The 18,469-nt window shown below is 44.2% G+C and overlaps 1 protein-coding gene across 1 annotated transcript in view; it reads right to left on the reverse strand.

Moving 5' to 3' along the window:
• Window positions 1–14,697: 14,697 nt before the first annotated feature.
• GPR132 (G protein-coupled receptor 132) overlaps window positions 14,698–18,469 on the reverse strand; it is an 85,039-nt gene continuing 81,267 nt past the window's right edge. Inside the window, exon 2 of the mRNA XM_010584129.1 lies at window positions 14,698–16,271. Within this exon, the coding sequence (XP_010582431.1) occupies window positions 15,144–16,247 (1,104 nt within the window). The 5' untranslated portion in view covers window positions 16,248–16,271 and the 3' untranslated portion in view covers window positions 14,698–15,143. The remainder of the gene's footprint in view (window positions 16,272–18,469) is intronic.

Raw genomic sequence — 18,469 nt, forward strand, 5'->3', positions numbered from 1 at the left:
CGCCTGCCAGCGCGGGAGCCCCCGCTCCGCCTCACCGACCGCTCCGCGCTTGAGGGAGGGGGCGGGGCCGGTCCCTACGGTTGGCCCCGCCTCCCCCCGCCCGCCATCTTATTGTCAAAGCCCACAAAGGAACTCGCTTCCTCCCCCACCCCCGTCTTCCCGCTGGGGGACGGGCCTGCCACGGCAGCCACGCCTACAAGGGAACGGCAGCTGCTATTGGCCGTCGCCGAACGCGCAGCCGCCGCTCACCACTGCGATTGGCGGCGCGGTTGCCACGGCGCCCCCCCCAGGCACCGCCCACGGGAGGCTGCGAGGTTGCCGCGGCGGCCGAGCCCTTCCCCTCGGCCCTGAGAGGCTGGCGGGAGGCGGAGGCGGGGGGCGAGGCGGAGCCCCGATTTCAAACGGCAGCCAGGGGCCTGCGGCGCGCCTGGGCTCCCGGCCACGGGCTCCGGCGGGAACAGGTTCAGACCTGGCCCCGCTGCAGCCCGCGGGGAGCCGCAAGGAGCGGGGGGCGGCGGCCACCCCCGGGCCGCGGCGCGCCGCCTTCCCCCGCTGGGCCCGGCCGCTCTCTGCCGTCAGGCGCCGCTTCCCTCAGGGCTGGGGGAGCTCCCGGCGCCAACCGCTGCCGGCCCGCCCTCGCAGCCTTCCCCCCCACCCCCGGTGCGGCCGCCCCGCGGGGGGTGCCAGGCCTCATGACTCCATTAGCAAGGCCTGTGGCATTTCCTGTTTGGGCCCGGCCTCGCAGCCCCGGCTCTCGGAGGCAGAGGACGGGGAAGCCGCTTCCTCGGGGCGAGGGGAAGGGGTGAAGCTTCGCACCCCTCGGGAAGCCGCTGTCCCAAAAGCTCCAACCGCCCTGCTGAGCGAGAAAAAAAAAAAAAAATAAAAAAAACAGCCCCGAAAGCTTTGAACAGTGCGGTGACTTCCAGCTCGATGCTGCTGCACATCTGCAAGTACTTAGGCCGGCCGAGCGTTCCTCGGTCGCTTTCCCGGTCTTGCAGCTACGTGCCGGCTGTCTCCAAAGCAGGCAGAAGGGGGGGTCGGGGGGGGGGGGAGCCGGGCTTGTCCTGGCTGCGGCTGCCAGCAGAGAGCCGCAGCGGCACGGCAGCTGCTGCCTCCAGGCTGCGGCTCGGGCAGGGGGAGGATCTGCTGCCCGCGGTGGGGCGGGGAGCGAGGAGAGAAAGAAAATGGAGAAAGGGTGGGCTAGGCACCGCCGGGGGCGATCAACGGGGCTTGGGGCTGAGGGTCGGTACGAAAGGCTGTAAAACAACAGGGCTGTAGGTTGACACGAGAAAGCAGGAGGAAATAACATTTCCATAGCGAAGCAAGATCTGCTTTTGGGCCAAGGCAGGTTACAAAGTGCAGTATTTCCCCTTGTGTTTTTTACAGTTCCTTGCAGCGTGCTTATGGCATCATGGTGCAAAAATACGAGTCAAAACTTTGAAAGAACAAGTCCACAAAGAGAGAGATTCTCATGCGCTATTCAGCTTGACATTGGCTGCAAAGAATTAAAATAGGGAATCCCCCAACAAACCCTGCAAGAACCTTTGAGCCTCTCTGGACTTCCCTCTTGAGGTGGTGCGAGTGTGGCTCCTTGGAGGGTCACTGCTGGAAGAGTTTATTGGGTTTGCTCTTTCTAGTGATATCATCTGCATAGTAAGGTACATAAGTCCCTTCTCCTTATCTTTTTTTTTTTCTTTTAGATACAATGAGAAAGAGTCTTGACATTTTTGTTTCATGGTTTGATTTTTTTTTTCCTAATAAATCCTCCAGTGAAATGAGATGATGTCTGATGGCTTAAAAACTAAATCATCTATGTTTCTGATTAAGCCACTGAAAGAAAAATTGTGAAAGGTTCTCAGCACTCTGCCTCCTTTGAAAAGCTGAGAAACTATGTCTCATCGAGGTATGACCAGATTTGATTATTCTCCGGAGAAAACTACTCTCACATCTCACACATGTGAGAAACAAAACTTGAAAAGTCAAAATGGAAAAGTCTGGACAGACCTATGCAAAACAATACAACCCAAAGTGTTTACTAGAAAGCAAACAATCTCTGATAGGACTAAAATAGCATTATAAAGAATATATTTGAATTGTAACCACCATGTGATAAAGAAAATGATCAAATTTTAGTTACACGCTGAAGTTTTTCATCCTCCTACTGGTTTCAGTAAATGAAATTTTAACACCAGAGTTAAAAAGAACAGGTGAAAACCTGGTAATTTCCTAAACAGTTATTTATATATTGAAAAAACTATCTCAGCCCATGGAACTTTCACAGCTAAGATAATCTGCAAGCAAAAGCAGAACCGATGCCTAAGTTGAAGTTCTAGAGACAAAGCATGGAGCAGAACTGGAAAGAAACGTCTGCAAAGCAACCTGATAGGGGAAAGTGAAATGAAGACAATAACTGCATACAAAATAAAGGCGGGGGGGAATTACTGGTCAGAAATGGCAGAAGACACTTAAATTGAAAGGTGGTTCATAATATGTACTCAAAGCTTCTAGACAATTGAGAGGCACTGCACCTAGTGAGACACTGCAGAGCAACCTGCTTGCTGATGAAATGACTAACATGGGTGGCAGGGAAGAAAATGATGCAAACCAGCTCAGCAGATCTCTCCTAGGAAGACAGGTCACCGCTGGCACCCAGCAAAATCTTCAGAGTGAGTGGCAGTCCTGAGGGGATTTAAAAGCACTGCCAGCCTTTATAGAAGTGTGATCGCCAGAGGGGTGAATGGGATGCCCTTTTTGTGTGAAAACAGGAGGTACAGGGCTGGTTTAACAGGAGCAGGCGTTGCCTCGACCGCTCCGAGCGGGTCCAAGGTGCAGACCCATCCTTGGCACATGGTGCGGCTTATTTGAGCTGGAGCCTCTGCCCCAGAGCAGGAGGGCTGAGTCAAGTGGAGCTGCTACCCTGAGCCCCTTCCCTTGGCTGGGCAGGGGTTAGCTCGTGCTCGGCGTGGATGAAGGGTGGGCCTGCCCTCAGTCTGTGAGAGCTGCCTGTACACATGGGCTTCAGCCACGCTGTCTCCTCGGCGGCTGAGCAGCAGTGGCTGCGGGAGCTGTGCTGGCAGCCAGCTCCGGCTCTCCCCAGCCCGCAGCCCGCCTGCTCCGGCAGAGAGCCTGCTCTCCCGGGAGCCTCGGCCTGCCTCTTCCTCCGGCGGTGGCTGGTACCGGGTGGCGTGACCTGCGTGCCATGCTGGTTGGAAAGCAGCCACTACTCCCTCTCTCCCAGCCCCCTTCCTTCCCTTCTGGAGCAAGCCTGTGCTGGGCTGTGCTTGATGCCTCGGGAGCTTTGCTGCTCCTTTCTCAGAGCTGCTCAGCCCCTGCTGAGCTGGCCAGGCTTTCACACATCAGCAGTGACGGGAAGGCTGGTTTAGAGTTGGACAGTGTTTACAAAACCGCAGAAATTAATAGGAACTCAATGGCCGGGAGCAGGGCTGAAACTGCGCTTTTAAAAGAAAAAAAAAAGACGACAGAATTTCCAGTTTATTTGTGCAGTTTCAAGCTGCACAAAGGATCTCGGTCCATGACGTTTTCACATTACAAATGATTATAATAATAGGGAGTTTTAATAGTTTTAAAAGGCTAATGCAGATAATCTTCACATAGGCGAATAAGAAACAGAAATACATGCAGAATGAAGTTCCTCACTTTCCACTGGGTCACTGCACTGATATTATTTCTACCCGTGGCAAGGTCTCTCAGAGGGAGTGTTTCTTGGGCTTTGATAGGCATGGTCTTGCTCGGTGTTTGTACGAGGCTTAGCGCAGTGTTTCACAACCAGTGGCTTGCAAGCCCTCAGATAAAGAGGGTAGGAAAATTAGTCAGGAGGTTGCTTAAGCTTTGAAACAAATAGTTTCAGCGAGATAGGACAGAGTCCTGTCTCAATACCAATACCGAGCTGACAGTGAAGCGTTTTCCACTCTGCACTGCTGTGTGGCTGCAGTGTTTTCTGTCTCTGGTCCGAGGGCCCTGGGGTTTATCTAGCTGGGCGAATAGTTCGGAGTAGGGCTGTGCAGTCAGAGGCAGGAAAAAGTGTGCTTGCGCTGCCGGTGCTTGGAGCCAACCAGACATGACTCAGCCCTGAACTGGAAGCCGTGAGCTGTCGTCAGTGCAGTGCTGTGCTCTGGCTGGTGGGCTGTATTGAGAGACTAGGTGTGTTAGCTCAAGCTCTGTGCTGTACTGGCACGACCGTGTGAGGTTTGGAAGAGTTTTGGCTGTGATCTCGCTGGTTCAGAACGGGGACAGAGGTTGCTTGCCTCTGCCTGCTAAAGACAACGTGTACTTGCTCTGAGTCTATATTGTTTCTCTCATAATTACTGTTTGATTAAAGCATTTAAGATATGTTTGTCTTTTTAATTTGGCTCCAGAGTAGGGCAGGAGGCCCACTCGTAACGTACCGTTTCCTTTAAGCCCGACCTGGCAAATTCTGATTACCTCTGAGATAGGCAGCATTATGAAACAGTCCTGAGTGCTTCTGCAGACAAGCACATTCCTGCAGCAGAGCTAGCCTAAAAAATCCGGGAGCAGATGGAAGAAAGGCTAAGGAGGGTAATTAAATGTGGCTGTTCCCTAAGAAGTAAGCCTGTTGTAGCAGCTCAGCTGGGCCCCGTAAGCCAGGTACAGGATACAACTTCATTGCGTGTGGTCTGCAGTCACAGCACACTGAATTTAAGAGAAAGTGTTTCTGCACCATTACAACATGTTAATGTGTGGACCACCAAAGGTGGCTGAAAGTTCTGCTCAGCCTTCGGTGAGGGTAAGCTTCTCCTTCACTGCTCTGAGCCTGGAAGGGCTGTCGCTCTACCTGTCGGAGGGGGTTGGACAAAGAACAGCGGGCATCTGGTGCCTGTAAAACAAACCAAAGCATTCATAGTAAGGGAGCGAGCATTTGTGGGCTAACTGTAGCTTGATGTTGGAGGATAATGATGCTGTCATCAAATGTTAGTGGCTTACAAAATGAGAATAACATAGTCAGAGCACTCATCACACCAACCAATCCATGCACCAGCTAATACATGTCTGAATATGGCAACAGCTGGCTGGCTGTATTGGCTCAGCTGGGTGTTTGTGCTGGCGAAAAACTGGAGTGGTAGTAGACAGGTGATGCGAGGGAGGGTATGTGGCTGCCAGTACAACAGTGGCAAGGCAAATCCTTTCTTAGGCAGAGATCTGTCTGCCTCAGGCCACCAGCCTCAGGCCTTATGGCTGTGGGTATCTGATCTATCGACTAGGAGGCCAGGGGGATTAGGGGTAACATGAGCTAAGAAACGAATTCTTTTTAAGAACACGTACAGACTAAGAAACTCTGTGAGCTAAAACCAGCACCACTGTTTATCGATGTCAGCTAGTAACTTTATGGAACCCATAATAAATTGCTAAGAAGAGGTAGTAATATGTTTTGACTGCAGGAAATACAGTGCAAACAGGACACAGGGAAGCTGTTAGGCTTGTATTAGTCTGCAGACTCTTTTAGCCTGACTGGCTGAAGTCGTTGTGTTGGAGTTAAGGTCCCTTCATAGGCAGCTGTAGAAGTTACTGACCACCAGTTTCCTCTTATGGTGGAAAGGACCTGAAAGAAAGAGTGCCCTCATATTACAATATTTGTTTATACTCCTCAACCATCAGGACGTGACAAAATAAAAGAAATGTTTTCAGCAAGATTTACAGTTGCCAGCCAATTCAGAGAAAGTGTTCTCCATGGTGGGTGGTATGCAAAACTACAAAAGCCAAGGGGGCTACAAAGCATGCCTGAGAAATTCCAGCCATGAAACCACAAATAAGGCGTATGCGCACTGGCAGGCAGAGGCCGACAGCCAGTATGTTGCTTTGTGTTGGTAGTGGACATCTGTGGTAGGAGCAAAGCCCAGAGGATACGAAATTAAGACTTTTGAAGAGGTACCTGGGGAGATACTAAAACTAAAATAGAAACCTCTAGTGGCAAAGCACCATGCACCGTACCGAACAGCAAAAGTCTCCAGATTATGCAGTAGCAGTCAGCCAAGATGGATTTTTAAAGTCCTGAATGTTGTTTGGGGTTTTATTTTCAGGCTTCTAAGCCCTCTTCTGGATCATTGTGGTAGTTCTGTTTTATGTTTGTGAGAGACAGGATTGTTTTGTTGTTGCAAAAGTGTTGTGTTATAAAGGCTTTCTAATAACTAGAGGAACACACCTACTTCCTTCATAAGAGGGATTTTCTTTTAAACATGTATTTTGGACACTTGAATGCCATGTTGTCTGGTGCTGCTTAAAATATGTGTTCCATATCTAAGCATAAATACCATAGGGTATGACAGTTGCTATAGCAACTAAGCATCTACTATTAAATAGCACCCACAAGCTCAAAAAACATGTGCAGCCTGTCACTACACAAGGTATTCCTTTCTTTGCAGCAAGCTAAGTACCATATTTTCATCTCGGGAGTTAGTCTGTTTCTGATGAATGTGTTTGTGCTGTGCATGTGAAGATCTTTTTTCCCCCACCAGCTCTACCTTCCTTTGAAAAACTGCAGATACTGTAAGAACAAAATAGCCTGAAGCGGTTGCAAGCTGAAGAAGTTAATGAATAATTCCTTTTTCATATATCCTTGAACATACATTAGAGTGTGGCTTTCAGATCTTTTAGGCCAGATTTGAGGCTTAACACCTTTGCTGTTCTGCATCTTTTGATATTACAGTGGTTTGCTCTTGAAACCAGCCTTTTGGAAGGCACTGTGCTGTTTCTAGAAGCCATGTCCCTGAAAATTATAATACCAGTGGGAAACTGGAGAGTTATAATTCAAAAGCACAGTTAAAGCTAACAAAACTTTTGAGAATATGTAGGTCAGTTGTTTATGTTTAAGCTTGCCTTAAAGTTGTTAAGCATTTGGACCATGAAAACTAGGGGGAAAAGGTAGAAAAAGTAAGAACACTGAGTTTCTTATGCAGTAACTTAATTCTGGTGGTTGAGACTTCAGTAACAAACCATTGACAGCATAGTTGGTTTACATTTTCCAAAACAGAAATGTGATTTTCCTTAGACCCATCATAAATAACGAGGAGAATAAAATTAAGCATCAGTAAGAGAAACACGCTGGTTGTAGAAGTTAATGCTTTATCTGCCAGTTAAAATGACCCTCTATGCTCCTTGGAAGAGGAGATGAAGGCTGTGATGGCTTGTTGGAGTGTTTGGATTGTTTCCAAATTTTGTTTTAGAGTCCGGTGAACTGATAGGTGAAACTGGAAAACGTATCCACCAATTATTGCTGCTGTTGATTTGATGGTGACTTATCTGAATTACACAGTCTGTAGGAAAAAATATATAATAAATTATAGTAAAAGCATAGCAATTACAGTTTAATGAGGGTATCCAAAAATGAGCATAAGAAGTAGGTAAATTAAGGCATGAAAAGGCATATTAAAAATGTAATTTTTTTTACCCGATTCCTAAGAGAATGATTGCTAATGCCTGTCTGCCTTATCTGGTTAAAGGGTTAACCCAATTAGAAGCATGAGTATGAACACATATAACAGGCTGTGAGCTGGTCTTGTTCTCTGCTCTGGTCCTGTACCTTGATGGGAACGACAGCTTTGACTTTTGTAGCAATAAAGGAATGTTAACTCATGTATCCTGGTGCTCTGTCGATAGCCAGTGGTTTCCCAGCAATCATTTCAACATATCTAATGTTAACGGAATAATAAATCTTTAATTGGCCTTACTTAATCTGACTAACAAATAGCACCAAATGCCAACAGACTTGGGATAAAGACACCAGAGCAGCAGTAAACAGTGGTGCAGGACGATGTGGAGTGTGGTTTGCCAAGGCAGGGAGGCAAAGTGGGGCTCCTGAAAGAGTTGTTTAGAATTTGGTGGGTGTTTAGATACCGCAGGGGCTGGCTCAGCTGAATGGCTTATATGTTATGTTTGCCGCCTGCCACTTACATCCTCTCCAGGGAATCATGGACAGATCCTGGCAAGTTCCACCATCTTCCATTTTTTATTGTGCGAGGGAAATGTCTCTCTCTTTTTGTCCCCATGATTTTTCTTGCTTGTTTTCAGTCCTGGGTTTTTTGCTTCTTGTTTTTCTGCCTGTTTGTAGCCACCATTTGAAAAAAGTTGCATGTTTCTGCCATAGCTGGATAAACATTATAACCCAATCTTGGGTCTGTCTCAACAGCTATCAGTATGGTAAGCATGAGCACACATACACACACACTCATCTGTACGGACTGTTTTATCTAGCAGCACGAAGTCTTACAAATTTATGATTACAGGCTGCGAATTTAGAAGAGAAAGAGAGACTAATTTTTTTTCTTGCACTGTGAAGTCCACCATGGCCAGCAGGAGAAATAGGCTAGAGTTTGGTGCCCTCTTGTGACTGCTTTAAACTCCTGGAAAAACATAATCTCGTGATTTAAAAGCGATCAGGGCTTGAGTTACACTGGAAAACACAAAGAAATTTATGCAAAATAAGAGCCGAGAGTACAGAAAAGGGGAATTAACCTCTCAGTGTCATTTCTGAAATGAAACTTCTGCTGCATGGTTCAGAATAGAGGCAGTAGACTCACAACACATAGTTGATTGGTGTGTTGAATATTTCTGTGATATCTTGCTTTCATAAAAGCTTTTCTTCATGCTAGTCAATTAGACATGATACTGAAGTACAGGCAAGTCAGGATTATACATTAATATTGCTTTTCATCATGGAAGAATAGGTCCAATTTACATTTCTACATTAAAAAAAAAGAGATTTTCCTCCCAGTTCTGGAGGTTTGAAGTCATTATGATCTGAAAGTATGGGCCAGCAAAAAAAGTTCAGATTCATATTCAATTTTGCACAGCCTTCAGGGGAGGAGGCCTCGTTCCACAGCTTTGGTTTAACTTCATGTTGATTTATTCGTAATAGTTCTCAGTATCTCCAGAGAAAAAAAAAAGATTATTTTCTGGGATTTTTTCTTGTACAGTGTTATTTCTCATCTTAGAATTTGATTAAGATGTGGTTCTAGTATCTGAAACTGAATGCTAAGAAAACAAAAAGGCAAATATTTAATGTAATTTCCAGCTTCTTCCCTCTCATGAGAGAGGAACGTTTCTGGTCAGAAGAGGGAGTGACTGGTGCTTGACTAAAGCAAGCAGGGGCCACTCAGCCTCTCATTAGGGAAAGCCCCTTGCTGAGTTACAAAATCACACATGCCTTTGAATTCTGCTTTTGTGGAGTACTGAAGTTACCTGCTGACCGTTCATTTCCCATTGAATCTTTTCTGTTACTGCGTTACAGTCTGTCTGTATCTGTTTCACACCCCTGTGTCCAAACGAAGTTCCCCATTCACCCCCTTTTTCTTGTTCCTGATAGAAACTTCAGATTTGTACTTGGCCTGGCTAGAATCTCCTGCCTTTTATTGATGGGCTACTCCCACAGTAACAGTCAAGAAAGCAAGAAATCAGTCATACTCCTGAGTTCCCTTGTTATTTAATGTGCATTTTTCTTCTCTTTTGCATATTGCTGCATCCACTGCTGAGTTTAGTTTGAGGCTTGTGCATCTGTTATCTTTGGGATGCAGCTATTACTGCAAGCGGCACTGTTAAGTGCACCATTCCACTGAGAGCTATGGACTGTCCATTTTCATAGGCCTTCTTTTAGGAAAGATTTGAATTAGAGGTAGACAGGAACTGTACATGCGGCTAAATGGAAGATTGCAGGATTTTCTTTGAATACCTTATCAAATGTCCTTTATCCAACATATTGTCAAGTCACCTATAAATGTCAAACATACAATAAAAAACCCTACCTGTAGTGGTTTATGTGAGCCTAGTCGTCTTGACTATATTTAAGAAAGGCAAAAAGAAACCCCCAAATTAATCAAATAGGTAAGCAATAGTGCTGTTGCCTCACGCATATCAGGCTCACACTGCCAGAGACACATTCCAGAAATCTAGTGCTAAGAAAGTGCTTCCCAACCCATGAAAACAGTGCCAGGAAGGGAAGAGCTTGAGAGGCAGTGTCCACATGGATACCTCTCAGCGCACTAAGGATTTTAGAGATTATTGCTGGTGGCCTACTGTGTACAGAAGTTGCAACAGCAAATGCTGTTAGTGTTACTGATTGTTTTCAGTCCTGTACCCAGAGAGGTACTATGAACTTTGTGAGCGCTTGGCCCTAAGTGTTTCCAGTCTGGAAGTCAACTCTGTGGATCGGTATTACTCTTACCTTTTGGAAGCAATAAAACACCTCCAAATACCAAAATATCTCAGTGAGGAAAAATCCCAGCGAAGACCCCGAGGGTCTAGTGCCCATATTGCCAGAAGGAGACCCAAAATTAAAATGAAAGTCTGCATATTTTTTTTTTCTCTGATGCCCCAGCATGAATAGAAGCAAATAAAGTGCTTTGAATCTGACCCTGAACGTGCTGACTCATTAGAATTTGTGCTTTAGTACCTTATATTTGCCTCCACACTGTTCCCCGCTCCGCTGCAGTAAGCTCTGAATATGCATACGACACAGCTGCCCACTCTTTCTAGTATCTCCTGCAAGGGCTTGTATTTTAAACCGACAAGACAGACAATGCTCAAGGGAAGAAGCGTCCCATTTTACAGATGGGGAACTGTGATACAAGCTGATGTATTTCTAAGTAGCTTTCTGAACACTCAGGTATTTGCATACTTGTTCAGAACATCTGTGACTTCAGGTTTACAAGGCTTTTCAGGACTTTGTACATCATACAGCACCCTTTTTCCCACAGTATCTCTCTCCTCTTTGATTCTTTACCTCCCTCAAGAAAATATTGCATGACAGATCTTTGAACATACAAGGGCTACTTTGTGATCATGGGCTGAAATGTGTGGGCCCTGTCACAGACTGAGGCTGCCAGACAGGATGGATAATTTTATGGCGCACTGAGAAGGCTTATTTTGAGGTTGCTGGTATAGATGATATTCATGTGATGTTTTGTGAAATTCTTACCACATAGCTTATCATTTCTCCTCAGCAGACTTTCCACCTGTCTGCAAGGCTGGTTTTTGCTTTGTTATCCCTGAGCATTTCTTACAGGATGGAGTAAAGAGAGTAAAACCCTAGAAGTTATCAGTGATCTGAATTATAGCGATGAGACATAACGAGTTGAGTCCTACTCTTTCTTACCAATTGCTCATGATGGCAGCAACTAAAGTTTATTACCAGGATATTAGTACTAGTCTAATTTGGGATAACAGATTTCTCTTTTGATGGTTCACGTTCCTCTAATTTGAAGATTGCATCATGAGGCCGTGCTGCATCCCTGGTGCAAATAGGCTATGAGAAGCGCCCTCTCCTGTGCAAAGGTTAATTGTGCAGGGGAAAGAGGGAGCGCAGCGGGATGCAAACCACCCAAGAGGGACAAGAAGAAATGGAGAGGACTGGTAGGTGTCCTCATCTCTAGACACTAGTGGCAGAAGACATGCTGGGAGATCCACCTTTGGGGATGTTACCACCTGTATGCATCCCCTGCACACCAAAGAGGTTCAAAAAAATGATTGCATCTTTCTGATGCAATCCCTCCACCCTTATTTGCTACCTTTAGTTTGTGCTGGTTTGAAAATAAGACAGGTATTCCAACCTGTGAGGCAACTGTGGCGTCATTTCACTATGTAGAGGATGTTTCCTAAAAGGCCTATCCCACAGCGTGACCTGTAGGATGGCAATATGCTCATGAAAAAAAAGCTATTAGATTGTGAATGTTTTTGAAAGCCTGGTTCTGAGTTGGGTTTCATCACTCACTACCCAACAGAAATTCGACATTGGGTTGTATATGATAGCAGAGGCTAAATCAGACCAGCTACAGGATGGCTAACTGCGGATGAAACTTTGTCATGCACAGAGGGTCTGAGTTCATTGGTATCTGGTTTTGCCTGTTTTGTGTAACTATCCTCTTGAAGCAAAATTTAGTACTGAACACGAAAGCATTTCTTAGACAGGAATAGAGTTTTATAAGAAGTGAGTTACCCCAAACAATTACTTAAAAAAATGCAGTCTTTAGAAATAACTTAAAATTGATGAATAAACAAACAAATCAGATATATTGTCTGGAAAAACTAGTTTGGCCAGCTCTAGTTCATAGCCAGAAATTATTCACTTCATGCTTCACAGTCATACTTAAAACAATCAGCAATCCACTTATTTCCCAGGTACATTATGAATATCTGAGACATCTGTTAAAATAAAATCAAGTTTTATTTATTGAGTAGCCCACTCTTCTTTAAATCAAATTATGGAAGTTATACCTGAGTAAATGCTGAATACAAAAGAAAGTGGAATTTTTGACTCTCGTCCTGTTACACTGGTGACCTACTTACCCACTCTGACCCATACGTGTGGAGACCTGGCGATCTAAAGATCAAATTTGGAAGCACAGCCTAAGTTTTGTACTCTCTCCAAGTCATTTTATAGCTTAAGCTGAGTTGAGGAAGTCGGGGGACAGATCCAAATAGCTGGGCTGAGAACTGCAGATCTGATGTAGTAGGTGACCCTTCAGAGCACGAAGCAGTCCCTGCAGGCTCACTGGAAATGTCCCTGCAGGAGGAAAGGATGGAAAGACCCACACAATCAAGCCATCCTTCAGATCTGCTCGGACCTGAGTAGTGTCCTTTGCTGTGTCTCCAGCAAGTGTCCCAGTGCTGAGACCCTTCTTTTGCCTGTATGGCACAGTCAGATACCGTGTGACAAAACAGGTCTCATGCTTTAATTTGTCACATGAGAAACAGTCGGCTTATCTGATGGGATAGTTTAATAACATGGAAATAGCATTTCTTGATGTACTTACTGAGATGTAAAGCTGCTTTTCCATTTATCCAAAGAAGTCACGATTTGTGATTTTCCCATGTGGATACATTGCTTGGTACCTGGCCCCTAATCCTTGTCACGGAATATTTTAGTTTGGAAAGCACCTCTGGAGATCATTGAGGTCATCTTCAAAATTGGATCAGGATGTACAGGGCCTTGGCACCCCTAGGGCTTTTATTTCAGAGTGCATCTGAACAAAAAAATCTTCAAGGATTTTTATTAAGAGAGGATGCATAATGATATAGTAATTTAGAACAGCATGTAAATTAGGCAATGCAAAAGAATTGCAGATGTTGCATCAGACCCTACTAATCCCTGTCCCCTACACCTATGGCACTGGGCTCTGATACTGGTTGCTCTAAAGATACTCACGTTTTATCAGAGGAAAAACATCAGAGAGATTTCAGACTTCATCGAAATTAATATCTAATTTGCATCCATTTCAATTAGTTCAGAAGCTTGTATCTTTAGTTTCTTCTAAGTTCACTGCTATTATTCATCAGAGTTTTACATTTAGACTATGAAAATCCTGAGGTTGGGGCAGTTTGCATATGTGTCTTCAGAGATTAATCACCAGTGCTCTGGCTGACTGGGCTGTTACGAGCAACGCCTGCCGCTGATGTTTTTAGTAATGGAAAGTTTGATTTTCAGCAAAGTTACAGATGTTCAGCACTTTGCAGATCTCTCCCTGATACCTTAGAGATTTTTGATCTCTGGCATGCCTATGCAAATACAAAACCACAGTTTGTTAATTAGCATCACAACAGAATTTCACATTTTTCCAAGAAACAATCTCCTATTCAATTCAGTATTATGTAAGCTACTTTTGAGGACACAAGCCTTTCATAAGTAGATGCCAGAGGAGTCATTAAATAATAAAAAAATTAAATATGTAATAAATACAATAACTTGAGGAAATGCCATTGTGGCACAATGCTTCTTTGCAAAAGTATATAAGAATAAAGCATAATATACAGAAATACCTATGACAATTTTAAAACATTAACAAGTATTGTATTTACTTGAACATTGGCTAATGTTAGTTCAGTTCAGCAATGTCAACATTAATGACAAATTGAAAATATTACAGAAATACAACATTACAGACGAAGCAGAATGATGCTGTGAAACACTTTTACAAACTCATACTCAAATAAACATCCAACTGATTAATGATCTTTGTCTGTTTTACTTTGATCGCATAAAAATATGAGGAAGCTGTTTAGATAAATCTTGCCAGATTTGTATCATTCTTAATTTTTAATTTCTGGTTTGAAAGCACAGGAAACTACCATCAATAATTTATTCATAGTGAAAGTGGCAGCAGCAACAATTAAATCTGCCCCAGTATAGTCTCATGTATGCACCACCAGCACGTCCGAGGGAGTTCCCATCTATGGGGAGAAGAGACTCTGTTCTCCATGCTGCCAGCCCTTCCTTGTCAGTAAGGCACTTAACTCTTGTACAAACTCCTACACAGTGAAAGTTGGATCAGTACCAGAAGGGAAGTTTTAGCTTAGTCAGAAATGAAACACAAGTTCAACAAACGTTCAGGGATGGCGTATAAACAATCCATGACACCAGTTGGAAATGTATAAATTTTCTGTATACTACAGTGCATTCCAGATTTAACTGCAAAATGAGTAAAATCTACTAATTGTAAAATATCAAGCATTAGAATTGTACATTTTAAGAATTTCAGGACAGTGCAGGATCTTGACTAATACAGTAGAAGTACTGTTGTTCTGTGTTATCGGGCCACTGTTTTGCCCTTTGATTCTCCCCAGAATGTGCGAGGTAAATAAAGCTGCATACTGAAGTATTAGGAACATTTTTAAGGCTCTTGTTGAAAGACTTCCTCATTTTTAATATTTTCCACTGGTTAACCACAAACGGTAACAACAGAGTTTGTGTATGAGAATCTGAACATGTACGTCCTCAAGAACTAAAAATTTCAACCTTAAGAATGGGTCCTATGTTGTTCTCCTCAGCAGGGATTTTTTTGTCCATCTCAGAAGATAAAACTGCTTCTGAATTCATATGAAGAAAAAGTCAGCCCCAAAAATAAGCTTTTAAGATTTCAATTTGAGTCAAAGTAAATTACTTAGTTTATTCCACGTGTCCTTAGTAAGAAATATTTTCACCAATGATACTGGTGGACGAACTTTATTGTAGGAGACAAACAGAAATAAGAAGTATCACTCCTGTAGCGTCTTCAAGGAGTTGCTGGCTCACACACAATGACAAAACTTCCTACAGACATCAGAATGCAAATACTCGTGTGCTGCAGTCTGCAGCCCACAGCTAGTGGTGGGAACTTCTTATTTGTGTCAGCAGCTAACTGCTAGCTGCCACCTTCTTGGTCTTTGCCACTATTACAGGTCTTTTGAATGTCAGATGAATCTGGTATTTCTTTGTTTTCTTCTTTTAGCCCTCCTTCCTGTGATTCTTTTGACATTTTCAATTTTAGGCTGTCAGTCTTGTGATTAATGGATGAATTCAGCCTGGCTGAGTTCAATCTCCATCTTCTCAGAGTCCTATAAAAATCTTTTCTGACGTTTTCACTAACCAGCACGTAGATGATTGGATCTGCAACACTGTTTGCAGTGGCTAAACACAGAAACGCTGTAAAAATTGAGTAGATATTTTTTTCAAATGGACATGAGCAATTCTGATGAAGCATAAAGTATATGGATCTTATTATGAGTACCACATGGTAGGGAGCAAAGCAGATCAGGAAAATGACAATAATAGCGACAGCCAGATACTTCACTTTGGCTTTTTGGCGACAAGTCAAGCTGCTGCTTGTTTTTGTACTTTGGAAAATTTTGTAGTTTGTGAAAATGAGGATTGTGAAAGGTATGACAAATCCAAATAGGAATCTAGCAAAGCTGAAAGAAGCCAATTTTATGTCAAGGGGCAAAGTTTCAAAGCAGGTCTTCCTATTCATACGTTCTGGATTATCTTCCATGTAAAATACTGGAGTGTGGATTATTGCAACCACAGCAAAGAGAAAACACACTATTATGATTGCTTTTTTCTGTCCTCTTCTCCCCCTTGATTCCAGAGCATAGACCAGGGCCACGTAACGATCCAAAGAAATGCAGCACAAAAGCAGAATACTGATGTATATGTTGCAGAAAAAGATGAATCCTGTTATTCTGCAAGCCTGTATACCCATATTCCATCGGTGCTCATTTTGCACGTAGATAATCCAGAGAGGCAAGGTACTTAAATACATCAGCTCACACAATGATAAACTGAAAATGTAGATGGCGATTACTTTATTCCTTTGTATTTGTAGAAATGTAAGCAGGGAAGTTAAGCAATTTGCCGGAAGGCCTATGGCAAAAACGATGCTGTAAACTGCAACCAGAAGTGTCTTGCTGTCTTCGTAGGGAATTTCTGTGCAAGTGGAGCTATTATTTGTGTCTGTACAATTTTCCATTATTCTTTTTCCAGCTGGTGTTTCCTGAGAATCAGAAGACAAGGTGGAAAGTTAGCACCTACATCGCTTAAAAAAGTGTCAGTAAAGGTTATGGTCCCATAGGTGCCAGCAGGACATGTCAGGGGAACAAGTGGGATGCTTGTCTTGGGGAAACATCTGAAACAGGCAAGTTTTCCAAGACCTGCTGGTCTACTGCAGTGTCCCCAGGGAGTCAGGTCTGATTTATTTCCAGGAGAAAGTGCCTTTCTTCACAAGGAATTTCTTGACTACAGCATGCCTATTCACCAGAACAGGGTATTGGGGACTGTCCCTAAATCAGGCTGCCTCATAAATAAGACTGAGCTGCTGATCAATTACTAAAGTCACTTCCCAGAGGAAACTGAGGGCATTAGTCTTTTTTTTTTTTTCAAACTGAGTAACAAAAATTGCAAACCACAGAGATTTCAGAAGCAGACTTCCAAAAGAAGCTATCATTTATGGTCAGTCAGCTGGGGGAACCATCTGAAGTGGGTGGTAGTAGTTTTGTGTCAGAGACTACCCAGCATATAGGAAAGAGAATCCGGTCACTCACATGTACCTCCACAATATATTACAACATAGTGGTTCAGATCTAGCTAATTCATACCTCTCTTCTCCCTCCTCTTAATGAATAACTGCAGCTGAAGAACATAAACTTGTAGTGCGATTTAACACCCACCTGTCCTCATTTCAGCTGGAATAAAGTCAATTGTCTTCCTAGCAGCTGGTATAGTGCTGTGTTTTGGATGTAGGATGAGAGTAATGTTGGTAACACAGTGAGGTTTTAATTGTTGCTAAGCAATGTTTATACTATGTCAAGGACTTTCCAGCTTCTCACACTGCCCTGCCAGCAGAGGCTGGGAGTGCACGAGAAGTTGGAGGGAATGCAGCCAGGACAGCTGACCCAAACGAGCCAAAGGGGTATTCCATACCATATTACATCACGCCCAGTACATAAACTGGGGGAAGTTGGCCAGGGGACACCATGGCTTGGGGATTAGCTGGGCATTGGTCAGTGGGTGGTGAGCAATTGTATTGTGCATCACTTGTTTCATATATTCCATTATTATTATTATTATTATTATTATTATTATTATTTCCCCTTTCTTTTCCATCCTATTAAACTGTCTTTATCTCAACCCATGAGGGTTCCCCCCCCCGATTCTCTCCCCTATCCCACTGCGGAGCTGGGGGAGTGAGCAAGAGGCTGCGTGATGCTTAGCTGCTGGCTGGGGTTAAACCACAACACTACCATAGTAAGCCAGTGAAACTGCCTACCACATCAGTCTGATGCCTCTGGGAAACAACAGGAAATAAGGGCAGCTAGAGGAAGTAAACAGACCAAAGAGAAGAACATACACATGTTTGAGAAATGGAGGCAAACAAATTTAATGCTCTTTGAACAGAAGCGGTTACAAAAACCTCCACCTTTCCAAGATGACCAAACACAAAAGCAGACCTGGCATTTGGTTAGTGTTAAGTAGTGCTAGGAGAAGCATTTCTTGCAAGGTCACGTTGATGATTTCCATGCAGAAGCCTTCCCCAAGTGAACAGAGGAATATGGAGCTGGGCGTGCAGTAATGGTGTTGTGTGCCCTTGAAAATTGTACTTTGCTGTATTTATGAGTTGTAGGTGCCCATTGTATAACATCCTTGATAAAAAGAGATCTTGTCTGGCCTAATCTTTTGGTCATTCTCTTATGGGGTGGACATCTGCTCCAGGGAACAGCCAGCTAATTCCACAAGAAAGAGATGTGTTGACAAGAGACTGAGTCCCTTCAGACAGAGGAGGGGCATGAGCTTTCCTGGTTTACACTGTGCATGAGCAATTTCTTTAACCCTGAGTTCATGCAGGGGAGAAGGTAGCTTTTAGCAGCCTCTGGACATTTATTTGTTGTTTGTTTGGGCCCATCTCAAGAAGACCAAGGGGAAGCAGTCTGCTCCCAGTGCAGTGGGATTGTCTCCTTCATCTCTGGGAGGGTGGACAACCTGGTGGGGCTGTTCCTTCCCCTCCACATGGGCAAGAGCAGTCTCTGGGGTGGCACAAGCAGCTCCACCCTGAACGCCTGACAGAGTACCTGCTGTGCAAGATCCCTAGAGCTTGAAGGGCAGTCAGGTCTCCTGACTTAGTTTAGTTACCAAATGATAAGAACGGTATGAGAAAATGTACACAGGTTGCCCTAGGCTGCCCTAGGCAGCAGTGCG

Source organism: Haliaeetus leucocephalus, unplaced genomic scaffold (genome assembly GCF_000737465.1).
Source record: "Haliaeetus leucocephalus isolate CR32 unplaced genomic scaffold, Haliaeetus_leucocephalus-4.0 Scaffold944, whole genome shotgun sequence".
Classification (NCBI taxonomy): Eukaryota; Metazoa; Chordata; class Aves; order Accipitriformes; family Accipitridae; genus Haliaeetus; species Haliaeetus leucocephalus.